Consider the following 14,234-nt stretch of genomic DNA (forward strand, 5'->3'; position numbering starts at 1 on the left):
ACATACACTATGTGTATGATGGTTAAATATTGAGATACACATCATATGCCTACAATGAAGAATCTCTCAGAGGATGAAGAAGAAAACCTGCATGCTATGCAGAATGCTCTATCGAGGAAAATTGAAGACATTCAAGAATACTTGATCAAGCATTAATTGATCATGTTGAAAGACAAAGGGAACTGAATATACTGAGTTGTTGCTCATAGAGTGTTTTCATGTTTACTGATGTTGATCAATGTGCCGTCAGCTGTTATCAGCTTAATGATCAGTATTGAAGATGAAGATGAAGATCAAGACAGAAGCAACCTAAAAAAAGAGATGTTGCTCTTTATCTACTTTCAGAAGAGGATGATCTCATCCAGAAGTTTAAGAATAGAAGACTACAAGTTTATTCTTGTATTTAATTGTAAAACACATAGAGTTGTTACTCATAATGTGTTATATCTTAGGAAACTTCTGATAGATTGTTTAGGCTCCAGAAATGACTTATAGTCAGTGAGTCGTATACATATGTATTGAGAATAGGAGACCATCTTCTTAATCAAGAAGCATACCTAAAATCTCCAGAAGATAGATGAACGTTATATCCTGCGGGGATCCCTGAATGGTTCATCATCTAAGGTTAGTCATAGTGGTTTTCTGTACATGGTTAGACACAACAGGATGGTTGTGCAGGAAGTCAAGGGATGTTATATCTCGTGGAGATCACTGAACAGTCCTTTGCAGTCAGTCACGAGAAGTTGGCTTGTGCAGGGTGCATGAGTCAATGGATGTTATATCTCGTGGAGATCACTGAACGGGCCATTGTCCAGATGGTTAGTCACAGCAGTTGGCTGTGCAGGATGGTTAGTCACGACGGAGGTTCGTGCAATTGTAATTATGATTTGGTTATAGTGGATTAAGACCTCTTTTGAGAGGCAAATCACTTGAAGAAGGTGGATTGGAGGTAGCCTTAGTTAGAAGGTGAACTAGGATAAAAATAAATGTGTCTTTTACTTTCTGCACATGTCCTTTTAACTTAGAACTTCCAAGATTTAATCTGCAGAATTGTACTGAGCAAGTCAGAAGTTCTGATATCCTTTAGAAGTTAAAATGAACATCTTATTAGTTATGTAGTTCTACACTTCATGCTTCCGCAACATCAAAGCATAATCCAAAAGATGATCAAATGAATGAAAGAAAAGACGTTTAAGAAAAGGAAAGGGAATTTCAATTGATAAAGAACACAATTCAATCCTCCCCTTTCTTGTGTTTTTCTCCACCTTCAGGTATTGAAGGGTAATTTAGTATTTTAGTATGTTGCCTACGTGGCCCTAGTTTTCTGTATATAAATAGACTAGTAGTAGTTGTCATTTAAACCGAATGATTTCACAGTCTTTTGTAGCCGTCACTTTATATAGAATATAATTTTCCTTTTGCTTTTCTCTCATCACCTTGTGCACTAACACGTGAGAGTGTCGCTTACAAATAATTCTTACAATTAAAGATTGAGCATTTATGGTGTTTTTGATATCTTGTTCATGTCTTATTTAGTTTGCACATAAAGAATATTGTGCATGTCTATATGGTTATTTGAAATTTCTAATAAGGTTGTATGTTTGTTGTTCTTTTCAATCCATCTAATTGTCACTGATACTGTTCCAAATTTTGCTGCTCAGATTAACTTTATCACTATGCTAAGTGGGATGATGAGCTTCAATTCCTGGAAGAATCTGTAGAGATCGTTCTTGGATGCATGAACTTAGACTTATCCCTGAGGGATGAAGGTCCCACCGCCACTAATAAGAACCCAAATAAGACTAAAGTAGACAAATGAGACTGATCTAACCGAATGTGCCTCATGATGATCAAAATATCCATTCTTGAAATGATTAAGGATTCTATTGCTGAGAGAGAAAGCAAATCCATTTTATAATGGTGATCCTTTCATGAAACTTAAAAGGGATTCTATTGCTGAGAGAGAAAGTGGATTACTGGGTTATGACATGTTTGTTTTTGGTACAATGAAATTTAAATCAACTCAAAGTTTTCATGAAACAAACCGAATTCATTCTCTTAACTTAACATGAATGAAAATTGAGTAACAAAGCTTAATAGAGTTTACAACCAGTGAGAGAGTTTTAAACAAAGCTAGTCTTATGAAACAAAGCTTAACAGAGTTATCAAAAAGCCCAAACCGAGTTTTCTTGAGTCAAAATTAGAACCAAGTGTCAAAAAAATTCAGACCAAAACATGATAGAATATCAATCCCAAAACTTGTAACAAGCTTCATGAATAGAATCAAATAGTACCTGAGTTTTTGAACCAAAGCCAATGTCGGAACCGAGTTGAAAACAGAACGGAACAGAGTCGAATATAACCTCGAATTCGAGCTTGAATCGAACCTTGAGAGATAGTTTGTAGAGTTCGTTCGAACCAAGTTGAATTAAATAGTCTTACATTTTTTAATAAGAGGATTTGTAGTATTAGACACCATTAAAAACAAGGACAGTCCTTGCTTAATATCTACTCATTTTCATTAAAAACTTGGATATCTGCTCACTTTAATGATATAATAATATCTTGCTTAATAATATATTTGTAATCCATATTGATTTGGTTCACTATGTTAGGTGAAGGTCAGATTGGTGTTTTTGTTATGTATCAGGTTAGGGTGAGATGGTTTAAACTTGAACAAATTATGAGAAACCTGTGCGTATGTTGATTTACATGGCACAGAATATTTAAATGCCTTGAGCTTGCAATTGAAAAAAAAAACTGCAACTAAGTATGAATATGAATAATTTATTGTAGATTTGAAAGAGGCTAAGGCTTGAAATGTATAAAACTTTGGGATGTGCCTTAAACTGAAATTGTGTCATGCAGACTTTTAGGATGAGCACATGTGGAACTTTGAATGCATTGCTTGCTGAGTTGTTGTGTATGATTAATTGATGTGGTTTGATAACTTACACTTTGTCTCATGAATTTTCAACTTTTATTAAATGAAAATCCCTGATATGGTCATGTACTGCTTGAAGGACATGTAATAGTCAAACAAAATATTTCATTTTCAATTATCTTGTTTTTGTGCTTCATATTAGGTTAGTGGGTCTTCTGTCTAATGTAAGAGTTAAATAAGATTTAATATTTAATAATTCCTCTAATAAATCATGTACATAGAATGAATTTATGCTACCATAGACTTGTTTGTATTACCTCATTTTATACAATTTCCTTAGTTACTAAAAAAAACATGCTCCCTATTTTTTTTTGGAATGAGTAATGTTGTTTGCTCAATTTGCTCTTTTTCGGGTGCAGGAAAAATTATAAGCGGTAATTAAGGATTTTGTGTCTCAAAATGAGACACTTCAGAAAATATTTGAAAAAGAAAAACATGGATATATTCGAAGTATGAGACTTGAAGTTATGCCATCTCAGATTAATAGATCTACAAGACCGACATCTTCTGCAGAAAATGAAAAAAATAAAGGAAATAAAAGAAGAAATTAATGCACTTAAAGAAAAGAATTCAAAATTTGATGAATTGATGGAGGGAGTTGCATTCTTACAGCTAAGGGATAATGCTAGGGAAGAGGAAATTGAACTTTTAATGCAAATGCAAAATTCTAGTGGAAGACAGATATATTATTTTGATGCATTTAAAGTTAAAGCTTATGAGTATTATTTTAATACTTTTTCCAGAGATTGGAATCACTTTGAGTCTAGCTACTGAATTGCAGATAATGGATCATCAAGAAGGATAAATTAGACTTTGATATGAATAAATTAGATTTTGAACTTTGTATTTTTGGCATAATGATACTTATTATTATAAGATTATGATTTGATATGTTTTCAGTACTTTTTACTACATGACATGATTATGTAACTTGCAGTTTAAATGATTATGGAACTCGCATTTTTTTTATATTATAATGTTTATTTGATATTAAATGTTTTTTATTAGAACTAATTTTACTACGTTAAAAGTGATAGAAAATAAAATAAAAAATAATACTATAAATAAAATTATTATTGTAGAAATAATTTAAAGAAAAAAATAATATTAAAAGGAATAATATTATATTTAAAAATATTTTAGTAGATAATAATTTAAATAAAAAATATATTATAAAAAAATAATACAATAGATAAAATTTATAATAGTTTAAACTATTGCTAAAAGTAAAAATTAAATAATTAGTAGCGCTTTAAACCGTTACCAAATAAATTATATTTAAAATTTATAAATCAAATTACGACAGTTTGAACCGTTAGGATTTAACATTCACGGTTGTTTTAAACCGTCGCAATCAACAATAAAAACAAACAATGAAATAGAACGACGGTTGGTGTGGCGGTTTTGAGAACCGTCGCTACACAACCTAGGGACACACGTTTCTGCGACGGTACTACAACCTTTGTAGATTGCAAATTACGACAGTTTTAACCGTCGTAACCTACAATAATAACTGTCACAATCTGCCAATTCTTGTAGTGATAGGATAATTAGCTAGTGTATATTACCTATTTATTTGCTTGTTATCTCCTTCATCTCCTTCTTGTCTCTAAAATCAAATTTGGAACTTCTTAGATCATTTCTCTTGTGTTTCCTTCTTCTCCCCAAATGATGAACTTGAAAACTTCAAATAAAATATAAACGATAAGTAATATGTAAAATGACACCATGGAACTCATGAAGTAGTATAAACCAATATCTAGCAAAACTACTACAAAGAGACATGAAATATCCAACAAAAGTGCATGTTTGACAGCCATGTTTTAGATTTTTATGGGTTTATTTAAACAATTACTAACACAACTGAGTTAGAAAAATTTTCAAACACCTTATGGGTAGAATGCAATCGCAACATTTCATTAAATTTTAACTAATGTGTAAGAATATTTTCTCCATGGTTTTTAAGTAGCAATCAACACAAAGTCTAATGAATCCAAAAGTACAAAAAACAAAATTACACTAAAAATTTGTTTGTTTGCCCTCTCAACAACACAAATTCTCTCAATTTTGGATGATTTATCATCTTCACCATCAACCGTAATTTATCAGCCTTTCTCAATTCTTGGTCTTTTAGTTTGTACCATCTCTCTTCACTACTCACTTTCCCTTTGTCACCCATTTTCTCTATCTCTAACTTATTTTCTTCGTCTGCATTGAACCAACTCTGACCTAGATTTTATCTCATAATTCCTGAATATTTTTCTGCAAATAAATTGAGAACATAACATAACTTAGACAATCTTGAAACAAAGTATAACTCTACCTGTTGAACTCGATATAATAAACAAATGCAAAAGATGATGAACAACTCAGCTTATGATTTAAACCATATTCATGTACAAAAACAATTTGAACATGAACATTCAACAAAAATGTTGTGGCACAATAAAGTATTTTTTAGAACACAAAAATACTCAGAAGACGAAATCCAAGTTAAAAGTTGAAATTACCTCAAACTTGGATCTTGGATCTAGAACTGGATGAACAAAATCGGTGTACTACTCAAGCTCGAACATAATGACGAGAGAGAAGGGAGGATGTTGTTTTAATGGGTTGAAGGTGGATGAGCTGTTTTTTAGACTAGAGAAAGAGTGAAAAATCAGATGAATGAGAAAGAAATAAAAGTGGAAGAATAAGAGTGGTAGAAGTGAGTTAGAAGAAAATGGAAAAGTAGAAGAAAAACAAAAGCTTTACCCGGGTAATGAGGATGACCCAAAAAAATTTAAAAATATTAGTGTTCTAGACCGGCCCAATCACTCCTATTGGGCCAATCCAGCCTTCGGCCCAAGGCGCTCTGGACACGTGCAAGACAACCTCCCCGGGTCCGCTCTGGGCAAACACCAGACATAACCGAGCATGAGAGAGCCTCGTCCCCGATAGCAGCCAGCTCACGCGTCGTCCAGATTCACGCCTTACAAAGAGGAGCTCATTTCGCTTGGGGAAACCCTATAAATAGCCCTCTAACCTCAGAGGGCAAGGTAATATTTTTCTTACCCCCAAAACCTCTCACTTTGTTGTACCTTGTTGAACATATACTTACTTTGGCATTGGAGTGCCTTGCAGGTACAACCATTTTTTCCCCTCTCAACCCTTCCGGATTTCAAGCATTCTTTGTTGCTGGCCATCTGATCTGCTCGATAAGATCAGTGGCGCCGTCTGTGGGAAACTCCAGCTTCCTCGTTTCTCTTCTTGCACTTTCTTGATCTGTTCTTGCCTCCTGCAAGAAATCAGAAACCAAAGCTCTAACTCAACCAATTAACCATGGCTGGCAATAACGAAGACTCCTCTTCTCTGGACGCTACATTACTTAACAAGAACGACATCTCCGTCGTCATTCCTCCATCCAGAAACACCGTCCCTCGGGACGGCATCACATCGTCTCCTTCCCCGAAGGATTTCCAAGATGATACCCTCCATCATCTCGGGGACGCCAGTGGCAAGGACAACCACGAAGAGGTTCTGGAAAATCCTTTCTCTTCCAAGGGTCAAGCTCCCCAGAACCAGACCATAACAGCCGTTCTGGCCGCCCTTGCGCAGACAAACACACTCATTCAGCAATAGAACGACAGGATCGGGGAACTTGAGCCGAAGCGCCGCTCGAAGACTCCCCCCGGCCACAAACCTCACTCCCAACGTGACATAGCTCCCAAGAAACGCCCTCGTTCACCCTCCCCCAGGGAGAACGCGGGCCCCATTTCCAAGAAAGGGTCAAACGATCACCGCTCCCGACACCGATCATATTCCCCTCGACCAAAAAGAAGATCCAGATCACCTCCTACGAAGCAACGACGATAACCGTAGGCGACACAGGCGGAGTCGCAGCCGGTCCTCCACTCGTTCCACCAGCAACGAAGAAGAGGAGCGTTGGGGCCCTCTGTCCCACGCAATCTTGGAAGCACCCCTGCCGGCCAGTCTTGAAAAAACCCCGCCGATGGGCACATACGACGGGACCACCGACCCAAACGAACACATAGAAAACATCGACGCCTTCCTAGACAACAGAGGGGTGCCCGGTGCAATCAAGTGTCGTCTATTCCCGACCACCCTGCGCAAAGGAGCCATGACGTGGTACAAAAGTTTTCCCGATGAATCCATTACTTCATGCATAGTGCTCGGAAAACTCTTCTCCAGGCACTTCACGGCCTCCCGAAGACATCCAAAATCAGAAGCATCCTTAGAGGCCATCATCCAAGGAAAAGACGAATCCCTCCGGGCCTACATAGAAAGGTTCATCAAAGAGGCCGTGCAAGTGTCCACGGCAGCCCATACGAAGAAGTTCCTACTCGAGCGAGGCATCCGACCACGCTCAGACTTCGCCAAAGCCGTCGGGATCGAAACGCCTGCCACTTTGGACGAATTCTTCCTCAAGGCTCAAGCATACATACAATACGATGAGAAGGAGGCGGTTCACGCAGTCCGCAACTCAAGACAGGAAGAGAACACTAAAGGTGCTCGTCAGGACGACTCTCGCCGAGGAACTGATAAGAAGAAAGAAGATAAAGGTCGGGATCTGAAAGACTACAAGGCACTAGCAGGAAAGTTTCGGGAATACACCCCGGTGAATGCATCCAGGGAACACATTTTGAATGAGTGCGCGAACGCAGAATTCCAAACGGGCGAAGTCCACTTCCCGAAGTCCATGCCTGCGCGGCCAAACGTAGACAAATCAAAGTTCTGCCAGTTCCATAAAGGCCACGGGCATAACACGGAAGACTGCATCCACCTGAAAGACGCAATAGAAATATTAATCCGAGAAGGACACCTGAAGCAATATGCAAAGAAGCAAGAGGCCGCCAAAGAGGCCAAGCCAGTCACCGAGGAAAAGCCAGCGAAAGACACGCCCGCCATGCAAGTCGCCATGAGTATCACCAGACCGGAGGACTTTTACCTCCCGGATTGGGCCAGGGTGTCTTCCACCCCTTCTCCTCACAGCCCATGGGAAATTTTCCCTTCCGCCATGGTCATATCCGGAGGGGGATTCAGCAAACTCACCGTCGGATCCGTTAAACGGAAATTCGACGAACTAATTTCAGCAAGTTCAAGCAAAGCCGCTACTCTTGACCTGGCCAAAGGCGGCTCATCCTCCATATCTTTCTACAAAGAGGAACTGCCCGGCGGAGCGTCCAACGCGACCATCCCCCTCCTTATCTGGGCCCGAATGGCCAACTTTGACGTGCGCCGCATTTTGGTCGATCAAAGGAGTTCGGTGGACATCATGTACTCCCAGTTATTCAAGACGCTGCGACTGAACGACAGCCACGTCACCCCCTACGTAGGATCTGACCTACAAGGTTTCAACGGCACCGTAACAAAACCATGGGGGTTCGTTGAGCTTATCGTTTCGATCGGGTCGGCGGAAATCGCAAGGGCCGTCAAAGTCCAGTTCCTAGTCATTGATTGCCCTTCGATCCACCAATGCATCTTGGGACGCCCGACGCTGGCCGAGCTAATCGCAGTCCCCTCAACTGTGCATCTCAAGCTCAAGTACTACACAGCCAAAGGACAAGTTGCAATGCTCAACGGCGACATCAAAGTGGCTAGGAGGTGTTTCGAAGCCTCCGCCAAAGGCCTCAGCTCTATAAAAGTTGCCTCCTAGGACAAAGCAGCATCCAACGCGGGTCCCGAGCCCACCAAATCTATGCCCCGCATTGACACCATCGACCTAGATAGCCGCTTCCATAAAGAATCTAAAAGAAAAGCAGATGCGAAGACACCAGAGGAAGGTCTCCGTCCAATCCCCGACAGGGACTTCGAGCTGATAGCCCTCGGCGACGATCCGACCTAGAGGAGTTAAGGAGTTGCCCGAACTAGCCAGAAGGCAACTCAAGGCCTGCCTCAGGGAGAACGCCGACCTCTTCGCATGGAGCGCGGCCGAGATGCCCGACCTCGATCCAGAAGTAGCATGCCATAACCTGACGATCGATCTCGCGTGCAAAGCCGTCTCCCAAAGGAGAAGAAAGCAATCCCCAGAGAAAACGGCTGCGACCGAACTAGCTGTTAGGGACCTCTTAGAGGCTAAATTCATATCGGAAGCCAAGTACACTACTTGGCTCTCCAATGTTGTACTTTTAAAGAAGTCTAATGGAAAATGGTGCATGTGCATTGACTATAACGACCTCAATAGGGCTTGCCCTAAAGACGCTTACCCTCTTCCTAACATAGATAAATTAGTCGATAATTCCGCAGGTTTGAAACTTTTATCATTTATGGACGCGTATTCTGGGTACAACCAAATACCCATGTCTAAAACGGACAAAAAATACACGGCTTTCATGATCGAGTCGGGCAACTACTATTATAACGTAATGCCATTCGGTCTGAAAAAACGTCGGAGCTACATACCAACGAATGATGAACAAAGTATTCCAGGCGGAGATCGGTGATATGCTCGAAGTCTACATAGACGACATGATCGTCAAGTCCCAAGAGGAGACCGATCATGCCGCCCACCTCAAACAGGTCTTCGAACAAGCCCGGAAGTGCAAGATGAGTTTAACCCCGAAAAATGTACCTTCGGAGTCCGAGCAGGAAAATTCCTCGGTTTTTACCTAACGGAATGAGGGATCGAGGCGAATCCGGACAAATGCAGAGCCTTTTCAGAGTTCCCATCGCCAAACTCCAAGAAATCCATCCAATCCCTAAACGGCATGCTCACATCACTATCCAAATTCGTAGCCAAGTCGGCCCAGCATGCCCTCCCACTTTTCAAACTCCTCCGAAAGGAGACAACTTTCGAATGGACGGACGAATGCGAGCGCGCCCTGTCTCATCTCAAACAAGCCCTCTCATGCCACCCGTGCTCTCGAGGCCTGAAACCGGGGAAATACTCTATCTCTACCTTGCTGTCGCAACCGAGGCAGTCAACGCTGCTCTCATCAGAGAAACCCCAGAAGGCTTAAGGCCCATTTATTTTACGAGCAAAGCGCTCCAAGGCCCAGAAATCAGGTACCAGCAGATCGAGAAAGTCGCCCTTGCCCTGATTACAGCAGCCAAGAGGCTGAGGCACTACTTCTTGGCACACACCGTAGTCGTGTGCACTGAACAACCCATGAATAAGCTGCTAAGTCGCCCCGATATGGTCGGAAGGATGCTCCGCTGGTCCCTAGAACTCTCAGAATTCGACATAAAGTACGAGGGAAGAAAGGCACTGAAAGCACAGGTCCTAGCGGACTTCGTAGCCGAAATGGCCTTCCCAGACACGACGACATGCAGCACTCGGAAATGGACCTTGTACATAGATGGGGCTTCCAGCTCATCCGGAAGCAGAGCATGCATCATTTTAGAAAACGGAGAAGGAACGCTGATAGAAGTATTGCGATCGCTCTCTTTCCCGACCTCTAACAACCAAGCGGAATACGAAGCGCTACTCGCAGGGCTACGTCTCGCAAACGATCTAGACGCCGAGGAGATCGAAGTGTTCACCGATTCCCAATTGGTAGCTTCACACATCTCGGGAGAATACCAAGTCAAAAGCGACCATCTCGCCGAATACCTGAACCTCGTGCGTGAAAAGATGGCCCGGTTCAAAAGCACCAAAGTAAAACATATCCCGAGGGAACATAATTCTCGGGCGGACGTTCTATCGAAACTTGCCAGCACGAGGAAGAAAGGGGGCAATAAGTCTGTGATCCAGGAGATACTGCCCAAACCCATCACCGAACCTCCGGCCAGGCTAACGCTCGCCAGCGCGATCGGAGACGCGTCTTGCTGGATGACCCCCGTGTACAAATATCTCACGAACGATCTCCTGCCGAGCGACCCTAAAGAAGCCTCCGTGATTAGGAGAAGAGCTTGCTCATACGTCCTAGTCGAGGACTGACTCTACCGACGAGGGTTCTCCATACCCCTCTTCAAATGCGTCGACGAAGGCACAACCCCCCACATACTCTGAGAGATACACGAAGGAATCAACTCCCAACACCTAGGAGGAAGATCCCTCGTCAGGAAAGCACTCCGAGCTGGATACTATTGGCCCACCATGCAGCACGACGCAAAAGAATACGTAAAGAAATGTGACAAGTGCCAAGGCTTTGGGGACATGCACCTCGCGCCCCCCAACGAACTCGAGTCTTTGTCATCTCCCTAGCCGTTCGCGTGGTGGGGCATGGACCTCCTTGGCCCATTTGTGACCGAGAGCAATCAGAACAAATACCTTATAGTCGCGGTCGACTACTTCACCAAATGGATCGAAGCCGAACCATTGGCCAAAATCACATCTCTGAACGTACTACGTTTCTACAGAAGAAACATCCTCGCCCGCTTCGGAGTACCCCTAGCCATCATCATTGACAACGGCACCCAGTTCACCGACGGGCGTTTTCAAGAATTCGTTACGAAGTTAGGGACTAAGAAACATTTCGCTTCAGTCGAACACCCCAAGACAAACGGGCAAGCCGAGGCCGCTAACAGAGTAATTCTGAGGGGCATTAAAAGAAGACTGGACGAAATCAAAAAGGGATGGGTCGAGGAGCTACACAGCGTCCTCTGGGCCTACCGGACCACCCCCTGTCATACTCTAATTTTGACCCCCCTGAGATGTCACATCTCCAGATATTTCAAGAGAGGTACCCAGAGCAGTCACTTGTTTATCTGGTACTCAATCGAGGGTGCTCAAGGACAAGAGAGTTCAGGCAAAGGACCAATCAATATAAAATTTAATCTCTAATACAATCATAGGACTCAAATGATTCATTTATTAACCTATGATGATTAGACATCAGTCATCAGGGCTCAGGTTTTACTCAGAACACCAAACTAGGGTTTTGAGCCCCTCAAGGACTAAAATCAGGGACCACATTTGGGAAACCCTAAAAATCTCCAGGGCATCACTCAAAGGATTCAATCATCTTCAAATGATCCATATAACAATATCCACTAGGTATTGTACTTCAACTCAAGATCTACAATCATCAATTTCATCAGGTCAACAATTAGGGTTTCAGACCTAATTCACCTGGACAGTTGACTTTTAATCAGGACATGGGTCCACAAATCAAAACATGGCTCAAGAAATTCTATTACCTCAATATAATCCATTCACATCACTCATTTGAGGAAGAGAGCTTGATTCATCACAAAAGTCCAAGATTTCACTCCATTTGAAAAAAGTCAATTGTACAAGATCATCTTTGACTTTTAGGATTTTATGTCAAACCATGACTTTTAAGGATAAATACCATCAACATATGATTATTGAAGTCATTTGACCAAAGAAAATCAAGAAAATTCATCAAGAATCAAAAAGTCAACAAAAAGTCAAACTAGTGCATTTTGACCTAGTTCATGGATCTCAAAATTTCACCTACACAACTCAAAAACTTCCAACATGAAAGTTGTAGATCTCAGCAAATAAAACAACTTCTCACATAGGAACTTTTTTCAAGAGATCAACCATTTAAGAGATATGAGCTTTGGAAGTTATAGGTTATAAAAACTTAGAAAAATTCTAAGTGTTTTTAACCTAGTTTTCTTCAAACTTTGGGCTCATTTTACACAATTTTCCCAAATGATTTTGAAGAAACTCCAAATTAATGAATTGAAGTACATATTAAGGGATTTCCAAATTATGCTCAACCTTCTCCAAATTCATTTTGATCTAGGAGCTATGATGGTTCAAAGATGGGCTCATGAAGTAAAATTATAGGTCATGTACCATTTTGAAACTTTGCAAATTTGTGCAAATGACTCCACTAATTGATTCTACACAACCCATAACACATAAGTGAAGATGCCATGCATTCATTTTCATCATTGCATAAGGATTGAAGAATATTCCAAAAACAAAGGCATGTGATTATGTAATGATTAAATTCGAGAATTTATGGCAAATGGATGAATCACCAAAGGAATCTTCTCACCAACTAATTGGAACACTCCTCTGCATCAGAAATGTTCCCCAAGATCAGATAGGATCAATGGTTAGGGAGCTTACTCGGTTTGCCCATCATTGCATTTTGGAGATTCTTTGAATTTCTTCATGGCCAAGAAACCAAAACTCTCACTAAGCAAGCTCACTCCTCCAATTTGTACTGAGCTCTTTGCCTATAAATACAAGTGCATTCCTCAGTATTAGACACACCAAAGCAACTCCAATTCTTGCTTTCTCCTTCTCTCCATCATGCTTATGGTTTTCAAGAGTTCTTTGGCAAGAAGAATTGAATTCTTCAAACCAGAGCTATTCTTTTGAAAGTAAGCCTTCTGACATCTTAAGGAGGTTCATTAGAAGTGATCCAAGCACCTGAATCACTTCTGTAAGTGGAGAAACACCATAGTCACTTTCACTTTGGAGCTTAAGCAGTTGGGGGTCTGTAGAACAATACAAAGGGTTTCAAACAAGTCCAAGCATTCACACACGTTCCTTAGAGTGTAGTGAAGCTATCCAGATGGTCGCAGCTCATCTGTAGGTGCAGAATCACCATCTTCAATTCCTACTTGAATCTCAAGCAAGAGGGGTCGAGTAGATCATTTCAGGGGTTTCCAAAGCAATCTAAGTGCCCATATAGCATTATTAAGGTCCTAGGAAGCTTTTGCAATCATTCACTCAAAGCCAGAGGCTCTCCATCATCATCACGACCTTCAGTTTCAGAGGTAAGTTTTTGAACTCCACCTCTTTAATTTACGCACTCTTTTTGTTAAAACTCGATACCATTTCATTCAGCATCATCAGAGGATTAAAAACCCTCTATCATCATCTATTTATCTTTCAGTATAGTCATTTAATTTAATTTTCAAATTTTAGGGTTCTTCATGTATTTTAGATAATTCAATAGATGTAGTTGATATAAATCTATGTTAGTTACATATTTGAGATCGTGAGGGAAATTAGAACAAGTTTGATGTTTACATCATCCTGTTTGGTTGAGAATTGAGAAAGTTAGAAACTTCAAAATCTTCAAGCTTGAGGTTGAAGACGACCATGGTTGTGGCGCGCAAATTTCAAGTTTCAGGGTAAAGTTTATTATATTTTGAGTGGTAGGCGTTTCCTAAACGAATTCATCGTTTGCCCTAGTGGCCTTACATGCGCTCTTAGTCCTCTCATGCCTCTAGTCTGGGGTTCGAATCCCCCTCGCCCCAGACTTTTTGATTCTTTTATTTTTCAATAGTTTTCAACTTGTTTTAAAACTTAACCAATTGAACGTGCTTCATAATCACCAACTAGCGCTTGGCCTAGTGGTGTTGTTTTGAGCTGAGAACCACAAGAGCGTGGGTTCAAACCCTCCAAGGGCCAAAA

The 14,234-nt window shown here is 41.0% G+C and overlaps 1 protein-coding gene across 1 annotated transcript; it reads left to right on the forward strand.

The window, feature by feature from the left end:
* The first annotated feature begins 6,935 nt into the window (after positions 1–6,935).
* LOC131658640 (uncharacterized) lies at positions 6,936–8,600 on the forward strand. The gene has a single exon (XM_058927910.1). The coding sequence runs from the start codon at positions 6,936–6,938 to the stop codon at positions 8,598–8,600; it is 1,665 nt and encodes a 554-aa protein (XP_058783893.1).
* The last annotated feature ends 5,634 nt before the right edge of the window (positions 8,601–14,234 follow it).

The sequence above is a fragment of the Vicia villosa genome, linkage group LG3, assembly GCF_029867415.1.
Source record: "Vicia villosa cultivar HV-30 ecotype Madison, WI linkage group LG3, Vvil1.0, whole genome shotgun sequence".
NCBI classification, from domain to species: Eukaryota; Viridiplantae; Streptophyta; class Magnoliopsida; order Fabales; family Fabaceae; genus Vicia; species Vicia villosa.